This window comes from Ursus americanus, chromosome 27 (genome assembly GCF_024610735.1).
Source record: "Ursus americanus isolate L20-20 chromosome 27, mUrsAme1.1.p, whole genome shotgun sequence".
Classification (NCBI taxonomy): Eukaryota; Metazoa; Chordata; class Mammalia; order Carnivora; family Ursidae; genus Ursus; species Ursus americanus.
Window position 1 is genome coordinate 40,008,506 of NC_142153.1, and position 13,508 is coordinate 40,022,013.

The window sequence follows — 13,508 nt, forward strand, 5'->3', positions numbered from 1 at the left end:
TGAAGAAGGCCAAGCTGACCTTTTGGAGGATAAGTACACAGGGAGCAGAGACAAACCATCTCAATAGAGACTCCGTAGATCAAACAGTCCCAGCCTAGGCATCAGGAGACCCCAGGCAAGATGAGCAGAATTGCCCAACTGACCCCAGTCCAAATTGCTGACCCACAAAATCATAAGTAAATAAAATGGTTGTTATTTGGTCATATTTTGTTATGCAATGATAGATAATTGACACACCATATCTTCAGTATGTCTTCTTTTTGATAATAACCTCTTGGATAATACTTAGTTTAAAAAAAATAACTAACTGGAATTTAAATAAAAATTTGAAACAAACATAATAAATACTTGGCAGACAAAAAAATCAAATTGCATGGTTCATTCTATGTAAATGATTCTTCATAAAACAATAATTACAAAAAAGAGAATTAAAAATAATAACCTCTCCAAAATATCCACCAAATATTTTACTTCATATGAATGTTATATTTTTTCTTTGTTGAAATAATGACACAGATGATTGCTTATAGAAAAACAGTATAGTCATAGTGATATGAAAATATATTTTAATGCTTACTTCACTATGCTCCCTGGGAAGCAGGATATAACTCATTTTATTGGAAAACAATAGTGCTGTTAAACTGTTGAAATTCTTCAGGATTGCTATAGGAAGAGAGTTCTGAGACTTTGCTTTTGTTTCCCCTATCCTTTATTTCTCACTGCTCCTCTATTTACTTCTTCCCTTTCTTCTTTCTATTCCCGATTGGCCCTATCACCCATCCTTTTCCATCATTAATCTCTTTAGAATTCCTTCATTTCCTTTACAATTCTTCCATCTATCAAAGATAGAGCTGCTACTTTTTTGGTCTTAGTAGTACTTACTAGTATTTAGCATATTGGCATCTTTTCAGTAAACATTATCTGTGTATTGACGATGGGATCACGATAGGAGAATAGGAGGGTAACGTTGGACCACTTTCGCTTGAGTAGGTAATAACATTTGCACTGAATCTTTAGTAACAAAAATATAGGGACTTGGAGTCAAAGTGATTATGGCAGCTGTGTACACCCTCTGGCACCAGGCCGACTTTTGGGGCCTTTCCGTAACTAGCAACTGCAGGCTTCATTACTCCTCCACGTTCGTCGGATTCTCTCCCTGAAGGGAAACTGTATTAAAAGTGAGCATCAGGAATGGTTGCTGATTTTATCTAAACAGCCGGTGAAAAAGCAGAAATTTGGGGAACCGTAAGCATGGGAGACTACTCGTCAGTGAAGAGCGGAGAGCGAGGATTAAGGGATCACCTGAGCCGGAGAATTACAAATGCTTCTGACACCTGCCCCCAAATTTTCCATCCTTGGACGGTACCTGGGGGGAGGGGAGGAGAAGCGCAGGACCGAGCAGCTGACCCGGCGATGGGTCGCGCCCCCTCCCCTGAGGGGCAGCGACGGTCGGACCCCGCCCCCGCGCCGCGGGTGGGCGGTGGGGGCCGGGCGCCGCCGGGCACCTCCCACCTGTCACTCAGCGGGCCGCGGTCGCTCTCCGCCCCCCGCCTGACAGGCACCTCGGGGCCGCCCCCGCCCCCGCTCCGCCTTGGGCTTCGCCAGCCTAAGTCACAACAAGGTCCGGCTACCTGGGCGCGCCCGGCCGGACGGCTGCGGGGCGGGCGCCGGGAGGCGGCGCTGAGGGCTCGCTGAGAGGCGCTCGGCGGCGTCTGTTGGAGCCGTTTCCTCGGTGGGCCGCCGGCGAGGGCATGAGCGCCGACTGCCTGTACCTCAGGAGCGGCGGCGGCGGGAGCGGCGAGGGGAGGAGGCGCCGCGCAGAGGCCACCGTCCAGGGCAGCGCCGGGGGACAGCAGGGCAGGAGATGTGCCTGTCCTTAGCGGCACAGCAAGCAGCATGCACCCCGATGCCACCGACAGCAGCGGCGCCGGCCTCAACCTCGCGCCGGCCGCAGCCACCGGCGGCCGTCCTGCCCCGGGCGCTCCGGGCGAGCGGCGGCCGGACCCCCGGGAAGACGCGGCGGCGCCGGGGGCCCCTGGCGGCGGGAGCTGGCGAGTGCCAGTGGCTGTGGCCGCACTCGCCGCCGTGTGCCTCTCCTGCCTGGGGCCCGGTTGCTGGCAGGCGGCCGGAGGCGCGGGGCCGTGCACCGTCCTGCTCAGGCTCAGTCTGTACGTGGGCTGCGCCGCGGCCGCCTTCCTCCTGGGGACCTTGTTCTCCCTCGTCTGCCGGAGCCGGCGAGCCCCGCCGCCCGACTTCGTCGCCGCCTGGAGACGGCTGGCCGCGACCGCCCGCCGCGGGCCGGGGGTAAGTACCGGTCTCCCCACTGCCTCGCGCGCCCGGGGCCTCGGCCCGGCCGTCCCCGCTTCCGGTGCCAGCCGCCCGCTCTCGGAGACCCGGGTGGCGGCGGCGTGGCCCGTCCTCCCGCCCGGGTTGCGGGAGAGGAACGGGGCTGGGGTTGGTCGGCCCGGCGGGTAGCTGCGAACGGTCCCCCGGCCCCCGCGGGAAGCGGGCTCCGGGCTCCGCCGGGCTTACGAGATGCTCGCGGAGATGCACGTTGTTAGGCTCTGTAGTTGCTCCACAAGCATCCATCCCCAGACACCACCTTGATAGCTGAATAATCATGCCAAATCTTGGCTACCGCTCTGCAGTTGGCGACGGGAGCCCTCAATGTACGCACGCGCTGCGCCCTGTGTGGGTCATTGTGTTTCTAACCGTTCTCTGGGGGAGGTAACTTTGTGACCTTTTACCGCTGCGGAAACTTGTTCAGAGAGGCTCACTGGTTAGTTCTCACCCTGCCAGTACCTCTCACCCAACGCTGTGCACACTTTTACCGCCTCATCCTGCCATCCACTCTGTAGATCAGTAACGCAGTCCCAGCTAGTTTCTGTGATTTAGAAAGGGGATGTCAGAAATCACTTCAGTTTGCAACAACGGGGAAGGTACCCCCAGTGAGGTGTGGGACAGCAGGGCGGGGGTTAGGGAAGATAGGAATGAGCTCTTCTCTTCCTTAGTGCCAAACCGCTACTTGATCAACCTCCCAGCTTCCGCTGGTAACCCTCTAAATGAAACTGGATTCTGTTGTAGCTTGTTAGCTTGTTGTGTTTGGGGCTGAGATTTGTTTCTGCCAATAATTTATTTAACATGGGTTTACTAAGAGAATTATATTTCATAAGCCAGTAAGATACAGGATAATGTCTCTAAATAAGCCAGTGAGGAAATAACATACTCCACAAACCAGTGATAGATGAATACACTATTGTTCCAGGCAGTGGGGAAATAAAGTCCAGATTTATTTAAGCAGTACCTCTCTAGGTTTTGGTTCTTGGTGGAGTCAGTGCTCTCAACCAAAAGCTGGGTATTATCTGCTGGGACACATAGCTAGTGGACAATGGCATTGATGTTGGCAGGCAAGGAGAGCTGCTCTGAAGGTTAGTACTTTCTAACCAAGGCAGAAACAGATGTCCCTTCCCCTCCTGAGACTGCTGCCTGGTTTAACACCCTGCTGACCAAGAGTTGCCTGACCACAGCAGGAGCAAGTGTTTCAAGATCTACAGAGAGCTGTTCAGATCAGGAAAGAGTAGCCTTGCCCAGACTGAATACTCTGGATAAGTCCACACAAATTACTGGTGTTTAAAGTTTAAGTGTCCATTACGTCATACTTATTCTTCATATATTTAGATGGATAAGCACTCAAGAGCACAGTAGTTCTGCAGATATCATCTTGACACGGTTTCTCAAATTCACCCTCCAATCAAAACAATTCCACTTAATTTAAAAATGTGGATTTGAAATCATAACCAATATACAACATAATTTGGCACTCACTGCTTGACTGAATTATATTGTCATTAAACTGAAATTGCCCAGCCACTTTAGGGTAAGGGAAATAGCAGTGGTTTAACTTCATAAAAATATTTGTTAGAGGGACCATTATTCCCTGGGTTTTGTATTTGCTTATGATATGATCTGCTTACTCTTTTGTAAAAATCATCACCCTCTTCACCAAAATTACCCTGTCCTGAATCGGTCACTTCTGAATGCAGCCCTGAGATAATTGGTGGAGGGTCGTAGGTAAGGGAGTCAGGCATCCTCACTCTGTAAGTCTCAAAAATTAGTAATGTTTATTTCTTTTAAAAGCCTTCATGTAACAGTTCTTTTTTTTTTTTTTCATATCTAATTTAGCAAGAGTTGGTGGGCAGGTGTATTTTTCCTCTGGACTTTTCTCTGCAATGGCAGAAAATAAGGATCCCGATTTTACTAGCCAGTTTATTGATTTATAAATGATGTCCCAGTTCTTTAGAGTATTGTAAGAAATTACAATTCAGTCAGTACGTATTTATCGAGTGTTTTATATGAGCCAGGTATTATTCTGGAAGCCGGGATTGAATCAGTGAGACACATAAGAGCCCTTCTCTGGAGATTATATTCTTATGGGAGATCAGGCCATAAACAAATAAGTGAGATATTTTTAGATAGTGATAAATGCTTATGAGACAAAAAATAAGAGTTACATATTTAAGAGTTCCTAGTAAGTGAGAGCAAGAAGTTTAAATGATGAGGTCAGGGTCAAAACCCGGAGTGTTTGCATTTTGCCTCTGAAGGCATAGAAGCCTCATGTTGTGGATTACCACCCTATTTCCTGGAAAATACATTTCCCCAAACCTCCCAGCTCATTTATACCTCTGGGTAGATAAAACTTGGATTAGCATCCAGAAAGATGGTTTAGTAGAGGAGTTCGAGAAAATAGTACTTTAAAGGTGAAAGAAAATGAAGCAGTATATGTAATCCTTCACGTATACTACCAGAAGATTTCAGTTAATAGAAGTGAAGTATAAAGGAAAGCAGATTATTGGTTGTTCTTTGGAACTTGGATTCTTATAATAGTCTTAAATGAGAAAATAAGGACATTAGGAAAATGTAGTTTCTAAGCTCTATATTATAATTGAAATGCATGTTTTTCACATAAAATTTTATGTTATTGACAGTACTGGTGTTACTTACTCAAGCCTTTAGTTGTGCTGCATTGTTTGTTTATTTTCCCCCTTCCCCTAGCTGTGCTATATTTCTAATTTGTATTTAAGGTGTGTGTGTGTGTGTGTGTTTAATGTTCTGTTCTTTATGAATGGAAGCATAGGCATGTGGTGTAGTATAAAATATGTCAGTTCTGTGGGGGTAGGAGCTGGACCACACAGGTCATCTACCATATGTGGAGGGGGAGGCTGTTTAGTAGTGAACCAAATGGTGCCTCTTAAGATACAGTGACTACTTTACTACAGAAATTTTGATTCAGCTTGAAGAAAAGAATCCTCACTTTTTCTTACACAATTTGGATTCTTCTAGTATCAGCCAGACAGGTCAGAGGCTGGGATCTATCCTTCTAGCTATCCATCCTTCCTTTTTTTTCTTCTTGGTCTCCTTTTATAGAGAAAAGAAAGGCATACACCGTTAAAAGTAAGCAACCTCAAAGAAGCCCAAACTAAAAGTGACAAGGGGCTTTTGTGTCTAGGAGTGTTTAAAATGTTTCTGCATGCTTCACAGTGTGCTTGTTGGCTGTAAACTCCATGTGGTTAGCACCCATGATTGACACCTTTTGTTATACCTTGCACCTACCAAGAGCTCAAGGAGTGTTTGCAGATGATGATAAAGAAAATTATTCTCTCATGCTTTCCCCCGCCTATTAATCCAGTATTAGTATTTATTGGGCATCTCCTATGTGCAAGAATTTTTATTTTTTTGGGGGGGTGGGGGTGGGAATTACTATTGATTAAAGTAGTAAAAATAATTTTCAACTCAAGTAGAAATAATATGTAGTGGTATATACAGGTACTAAGGAAGCTTTTCTGTAAGGTCAGGAAAGTCTTACAGTTGATATCTGGGCCCCACTTTAGAAAAACTTGGACTTTGTTACAGGCCAGCAGACTGAAGCTGTGATGCCCTGTGGCTGGCCTGCTCCTGGGGTAAGAGTTGTTAGTTCACCTTTGCTGAGCAGACTGTCATAGTGTGTTCCATCATGTGCCAGGCCAGTTAACTTACCTGGCCCAGGAGCCTCAGATTCACTGGCCACAGTTACTTGACCCTAGCATATCACCTAACCAAGGCAACAGAAAGAGAAATATGGCAAAAGTGAATCAATAGTTTAGAAAATGTATTTTCATTTCTGGACCTTCAGTACAAAGAGCATCTTCATATAATGGGAAAAAAGAAAATAATTTTTATATTTTGACAATAGGAAGGTAAAAGAATACTACTTTAGCTGTCAGGTATTCTCATAGTCTATGGATTTTCTCTTTTACATTGTAACTTACTGGATGTTTCTTGATTTATGGTTCATAAATTCAAAAATATGCTATTAATTCATGATGATCAGAAGGCTGATACAAGGAAGTCCACAAAAGTGAAGTGCTTAGTAGCATATGGGAAACCAAAGTCCACCGCTATATGAAGAGAACATGAATGAAAGGCTTCCCAAAGTTCAAGCAGATAGAAGAGTTCAAGTGGTTTATCAAATCTAACTATTAGGCATTTACCGAATATCTGCTCCATATCTGCTATAATGATCTTATTAGATCACTTTTTGCCTAGTTAGTTGCTGAGTGCCTGTGCCCAGCACTTAGTAGGCTCTCAGTAGATCAATTTTGCCTGAATAAATGGATTATTGTTTGAGACAATAACAAACAAGTATCCCACTGCCATTTTTAATTGAAATTTTAACCCCAGCATCCTAGAGAAGGGTCAGAGCCTTGGAATAGGTGTCACCAAGAGCTTGGGAAATTGCTCTCTGGAAATGCAGGGCAACGTTCATAATGTTGGGGAGGATTCAAAGATGAACAAGAATCTCCCTGTCCCTGCCCTCTCAGGCTGAGTAGATGGGGCTGATGGAGAAGACTGGATGGGAGGCCAGATGTTTACAGAGACAGTAAAATATTCACACAGTAATCCATGGTGCCAGTTGGCTGGGGTAGGACTTCTAGAATTCCTAAATGAGTTCTTTTACGAATACAAAAGTTCTTTGAGTAAAACAAACTTAATATAGTTACTTGAGGGGAAAAAAAAAGAAACAGGGATTAGGGAGACTATATACAACCTCTTTGTGACTTCCCTTTATTATGCTAATGTGATAAACTGACCCTCAATAATTTGATAATGGGGAATAGCATAATATATTTACTGTCTTCAGAATATTTGTTTGCATTTTAACCAGGGGATTTAAGTCATGGTGGCTAGTGGGAAAAATGTTCTTGAGTAAGATGGCTTTTTGAGAATTCCTCCAATCACAGGATCCTTCCTAGCTCTCTTTGTGGTCTAAAGGTTGTTTTCCTTTAAATTCACACTATTCGTGATTTTTAAATTTAATTTTTTATGTAGATTATAAGTTCACATTAAAAAAAACATATACAAGGGTGTACAGTGAAATTTTCTCTTCCCTATAGATAGTTATTATTGATAGTTGTTTATTCTTCCATATATATATTATGCATATATAAGCAAATACAAATATATATTCAAAGGGAGAAGTTTTTGATATCTGTAATTTCTTGTTACAAAACAATGATTACACATAAAAGACAGTTATTTTTTATATCTTCATTATGAAGGCAGGCACTATTCCTTAAGCTTAGGAAACGTAAGAAGTTATATATGAATGGTAAGTTCAAAGCAGGAAGATATAATATATGATTATACCTGAAACATAAAAAATGCTCATCAAAAATAGGACATGAATGCTAAGAAATACAGAAAGTGTGATCTGAATTTAGCAGAACTCTTTAAAGGAAGCAATATTTATTTTCATAATTTACACAAAAAATAAGCCAAGCAAACTGCTGACAGAATGCATGTACCATTTAGGATTTGAGTTGCCACTGTGTATATGAGATGAATCACAGGAGCTAGGATTGGAAACGTAGTTTGGGCCACGTTGTGGAAGTCTTCAGTCAAGAGAGTGGAACTGGATTTTAGTCTGTAGACTTGGCAGCTACTGACCCAGGAGGAGAAATACCATGTTAAGCGCAGTGATAAAAAGTGAGAGTTAATGAAGCTGTGTGAATGGAGATAAGAGAATAAGTGAGATTTTTCTTTGATGTAAAATATCATTATCATTAGAGTTAGGTTTAATTATCTTCTCCAGAGTGTTCCAACATTCTCTTTAAATAATAAATTCCGCCCCAAACAAAGGTCCTCCTGTTCACAAAATGAAGACCACAGTTTCCAAGCTTGAACGTTCATTCTGTTTGGAACCCAAATTTTGGTCATTTCCCGGGAGGTTTACTTCTCTCTTGAAGCTCAAGCTGTTTTTATTTTTGTTTTGTTTTTGATGTCACCTTCGTAATTGAATGTTGCCTTCTTGAAAATATCTTAGGTTTCATTTCCCAACCTTATTGTTTTGGGGTAGGGAGTACCCCCAGATTCCTGAAAATGTGAGTTCTTGTAGTCAAAATGGTGCACACAATTGTGCTAAAATGGTGACTCAGCAGGTTTGGTGCTGAAGGGTCAGGCTTTAGAAAATGAACATTGCCCGTGGAAGGCTTTACGTATTAAAATGATAGCATACAAACTTGTGGTTTAAAAAAAAAAATTGCACCTTTGCTTTCGAAAGAAAAATACTGCAAACTTGGAATTTATTTTTTTACCCTTCAGTATTATAGGTCAGTTTCCAAACTAGGGTTGGATGAGTGGGTGGGAATGATAGCAGTGATAGGCTCTCCTGGATACCCTGTGCCCAGGGCCAGGGCCTGCATCCATTATCCAGCGTTAGTCCTGGGGAGTGTGCTTGTATAGTTACTGCAAACACTGTGGAGGTTTCCAGAAGTCTAGTGGGTTTGGTTGTATTTTGATGGGTTTCCCAGCTCAGGTCCTGCTTTCGGAGAATGTACTTAGGAGTGTGAAATGTGCCTCTCTGTCCCTGGGGCTTTACATGTCTGAATAGCCACGAGCTGGATGTGAAGAAAAATGTATATGGGAACTCCAGATAAAATGTCTCTGAGACCAAGGAGGAAAAAGAACGAATTGTGCATTTTTAGGATAAGAAACACGACCTTGTTTAGGCCACTAGGATCTATTTAATAAGCTTTCAGTTTTACTGTAGAATACTACTCTTGGAAAATTAGTTAGGTTTTTACAGATACTTATTTCTAAAGTAACCTGCATTTCTGTAGCTCTCAACCACCTGTATGTATGAGTGACGTTACATGATGGTAGTAACTAAGATTTTATAGGCGTTTGCTTCTGTCTGCTCATGCAGAGCCTTGGTCTGCAGTGCCCCTCCCCACCCCTCCCCAGTATTTCTGAGAGTCCATAGGCAGTGTCTTCTGTATTTGTGAATAAGCTCATTTATGCTCTAACATTCCTGGTGCCTGCAAAGCATTTGAGAGTGGCTTTTCTGCCACGGCCACAGGCAGTCTGTGAAAAAGCACAGTTCTTGTTGGGCTACTAGTGTCTCAATCCCCTGAAGCTGGATATCCAGGTGTACTTAGTCTTTTTTTTTTTTTTTTTTGTAGCGTATAGTAGCTGAGAGTATAGCCCTGTTTCTCTTGGATATGCTTTAAAAATTTTTTTTTCACCCTCATTATAGAAGCTGAGGAGCCGATGCTCCGTTTGCCTTTCTTGTGAAGATAGCCCCTTCCCTTTTGTCCACCTGGCCAGGAGCAGCCCTTGGAGTCAAGCTAGAGCTTTCTCCGTCTCCAGCCTTGAACCCATACATACAAGCTACCTCCCAAAAGGCCTCTTTACCCTCTGTAAGTCAGTTCTTACAAATATCCATCTGAGGGCTGCACGCAGCCTTTGCCAATTTGTTAGACATGAAGTTAACATTTTAACTATTCCAGAAATTTCTCTGTGTTTTTTCTGAGGCAATTAATCTCTTTTTCCTTCTGATTTTTTTCTGTTTCACCAAATCTTCCTGAGATTACAATCTCTAGATAAACTCAGCAGGTTGTTTTCCAGTTTGAATTATGGTTGTTCTTGGGGGTCTCTTTTTTATTATCTTAGGCAGTCTCATCCTTGAGCCCCCTGTAGTAACCATCTCTACACTCAATATTAGAGATTTATTCCTCTTTTTGGGCCTTGGTGTCAGTTATTCAACTGCTTGACTTGGCATTCATAGTGGTGCCTGAAACTCAGCTAGTCCAAGTGTCCCCATCCCTCTTCTATTGTCTTTTATGTCCATGACTAGCACTTCCGAACATCAGGCCCCAGAGTCAGAAGCCTTTGAGTTCCCTGGACATCTCCTTCTCCTCACTCTCCATATGCTGTCCATCGTCAAGTCCTGCCTTCTTACCTCTTGAGTATCTTGCACCCATCTACTTCTTTCCATCTCCCCTGTTTCATTCCAACTGCTATCATGTCCCACCTAGATGACTGCAGTAGCGTCTAAGCTGTTCTCTCTGTCTCCTTGTTGGCATTTTAAAAATGCAAACCTAATCAATCCATCTTCAGCAATATGTTTAATTAAAATCCACCAGTAGCTTCCTGTTCTTCTCAGCTCTTCAGCCTCATCTGTCTTCACTACCTTCATCCTCACGTTCCATCCTCAGTCCTCAAAGGGCCATGCTCCCTTCTTCACTGGCGACTTTGTATATAGTTTCCTCTGCTTGGAGCAGCCCACTGCCCCCTTACCTAGTTAACTTCTTTCCTCCAGACCTCAGTGATCACTTCTGCAGAGATGGTCTCTCTATCTGCTATGTATATTCTCATGGCATCATAAACCTTTTCTTTATTGTACCTACCACAACTGTAATTTTATACCCCCTTGGATGATTCCTTGTCTTTCTTGATCTCCATGAAGGCAGAAACTCCCCTGTATCTTTAACATTTAGCATGATTTAATAGGTATGTGATAAATCTTTCTTGACCGAATAACTGGGAATCAACAGAGCATTGGCAATGAGGTAATGGTTTTGGAACCAGTCATGTGAATTTGAATCATGGCTCTGCCCTAATAACTGTGACTACGTGCAGTCTGCTTAAGATTTCTAGACCCCAGTCTTTTTACCTGAAAAATGGAGATAATAAATAATTTCAAGTGTTGTTGGGAACAATGTTATAGTATTTGAAAATACAAATTCTAGTATTTGTAAAAGTACTTTGAATATAGAAGGTGTTAAATAGTAGATTTTACAGTACCACTTTTGAAAAGAACTTTTTATTGTAAAATGAAAAATGCAAATTCAGAAAATCACACAAAATAAATGTATAGTTGGACGAATGATCATAAAGAGAATACCCTTGTAACTTCCAAAAACCCCAGAAGCCCCTCTGTATCTCCACCCATGTGCCCCTTCTCTTACACCTAAGTAACTCTGTCTTGACTTTATAGTAATCACTTCCTTGCATGCCATTATTATCACTCAAAGGTGCATCAGTGAACATTATAGTTTCTTCTTGCCCATTAAAAAAAATTAGTTTCCCCTCTATCCTTTTTTCCCCTTTACAATGTATCTGTGAAGAACCTGGAGCATCTGTCCTGTGGAGTACTCTGTGGTTTGGGTTTTGCTGATTCCCTGTGAATGATGCAGTTCAGCACGTTCCTCCCCTTTGTGTGTCCTGCAAATTGGCAGCTGGATCCAGAGGCGTGATCAAACTTGGGTTCGATTCCTTTGGCAGACTATAGGTGGTGGTGTGACCTTTCATCAGGAGGCACATAACGTCGTCTTTCTTTTTGTTATATTAGTAGCTGTTGATGCTTGTTACCTAGATCCACTAACTTGTTGGGGGTGACAAAACGGTAATGTTTTAATTCTGTCGTGGAGTCTGCCTGCAATACAAGCTACTGGAACCTGTTCTGCTTCTGGGCAAGGAGCGATTTGCAGGGGTGGACATCTGAGTCCGAGTGAAGGGTGGTGGGTCACATGGCCCAGATTTACATGATCTGTCAGTCCTACTCCAAAGCCCTGGTGCTCCATTATCAGAAATATGTGGATGGGGAAAAAAAATAAAGAAAGAAAAGAAATATATGGATGAGGCTTCCAAGAAGGAGGTGATTTTCATTTTCATTTCATCCTTTCATTTTCATTTATTGCTTTGAATACTTTTAAATCTTAAGAGACGTTTCCCTCATCTATTTGGTTACACAGTAGTACAGTTCACACAGAAAAGCAGGGTAAATGCTAGGTTTTTTCCCCCCATTATTTCTAAAATAATGAGTTGATTCCCCATCATTCTCTGAAGATGAACAATTCTATTGTGTTTTGAAAAAAATTATGAATTTATGAATTTGAACACAATAGATGGGTTTCAACCAGTTGTAATTATCTTTTTTGAAGCTTATATAATCCCATTTTTGGCTAGTGGGAGCCTTTTAAAGTTGGCTCCTAAGACCTTTCAATATGACCCTACCTTTTGATATGACCCTGATTAGTTTTTGAGAGTTTTCTTGCTGTCTGGTGTAACAGGATATTTCAGGTTCATCTTGAGCATTTTCTGCTCTCACACCTGGAATTAGCCATTTCTTCAAAAAGAGTCCTGATTTCTTGTAGTGGGAAATGGAATTTCAAGAACCCATTGTGCCTCAGCTCTGAGCAGCCCAGCCAGACCCAGATCTAGCTGCTGGGACTTCATTTGCTTTATTTGTTTGTAGGGTGACCAATGGACCTAATTTGCTTAGAACTGTCTTGGTTTTAGCACTGAAAGTTCTGTGGCTCAAGGGATTAAAAAAACACCAAAAAAACTCATTCTAGGTGTTAGGGAGGCTCACTGCTATTGGTTCGGTCATTGTTTCTGGGCTTTCTCTGTGGAGAAATCTGGAAAAATATGTGTGAGATCGGTCTTTTGCAGAGAATTCACCCAGTTGTTAGATTTATATACTCTGTATGACTTCTTAAAGGCAAGTAACACTTATTTTGAACAGTGCTTTGTATTCAGCTTTGCCACTTTCTTATCATAGCCTACATTGGCATTGTTCACGGGTTCACGGAAATAGTTTCTATGGTCTCCATTGAAGTCATTGCACTCCACTCCATGGTTGTGAATACAGCGGACAGATATGTGCACTACAGGACTCCCAATGTGAACGTTAGAGAGTGAATGCCTTAGTAACTGTTGTAGCTAAACTTAACATTTATTGTACTTACTGTATGCAGGTAGATGTATCTATTACCCAATTTAATTTTTATACCTTCCATGTGAGGTAGGACTGTTAATTCATTTTACAGATGGGAAAACTGAGGTTTAGAGCAGCTGAATAAAGTGCTCGGGCCATGTAGCAAGTGGAGGAACTAAGAATTAAACCAAGGTCTCTCTTAACTCTGGAGTCTATACACTTAACCACTTTATTACCCTTTTAATTATTAAAGACTAGTGTCACCTAATTCAGGTTTAAAAAAACTTGAAATTCTTTGAGATGGTTCTAGGATCTGTTTAGGAATTAGTGTCAGTTTAGAGGTCTCAGGATGAATAGAATGATGTACCAACTGCCCCTTCTGTGCTCATGACGATCATTGCTAATCAAGTAAGGCCATTATTTCTGTTCTTCTGCTGGATCTGGATGAGGTCTCAGAATCCCTTTCAATATA

General features: G+C 42.5%; 1 protein-coding gene across 3 annotated transcripts in view; it reads left to right on the plus strand.

Moving 5' to 3' along the window:
* The first annotated feature begins 1,572 nt into the window (after positions 1-1,572).
* The window catches only part of SNX25 (sorting nexin 25), a 124,356-nt gene continuing 112,420 nt past the window's right edge, over positions 1,573-13,508 (plus strand). For 2 of the 3 annotated variants that reach the window (XM_045785789.2, XM_045785788.2), the window contains exon 1: positions 1,573-2,304. In XM_045785789.2, coding sequence (XP_045641745.2) covers positions 1,897-2,304 — 408 coding nt within the window. In that variant the 5' untranslated portion in view covers positions 1,573-1,896. The remainder of the gene's footprint in view (positions 2,305-13,508) is intronic. The other variant, XM_045785787.2, reaches the window with a different exon arrangement.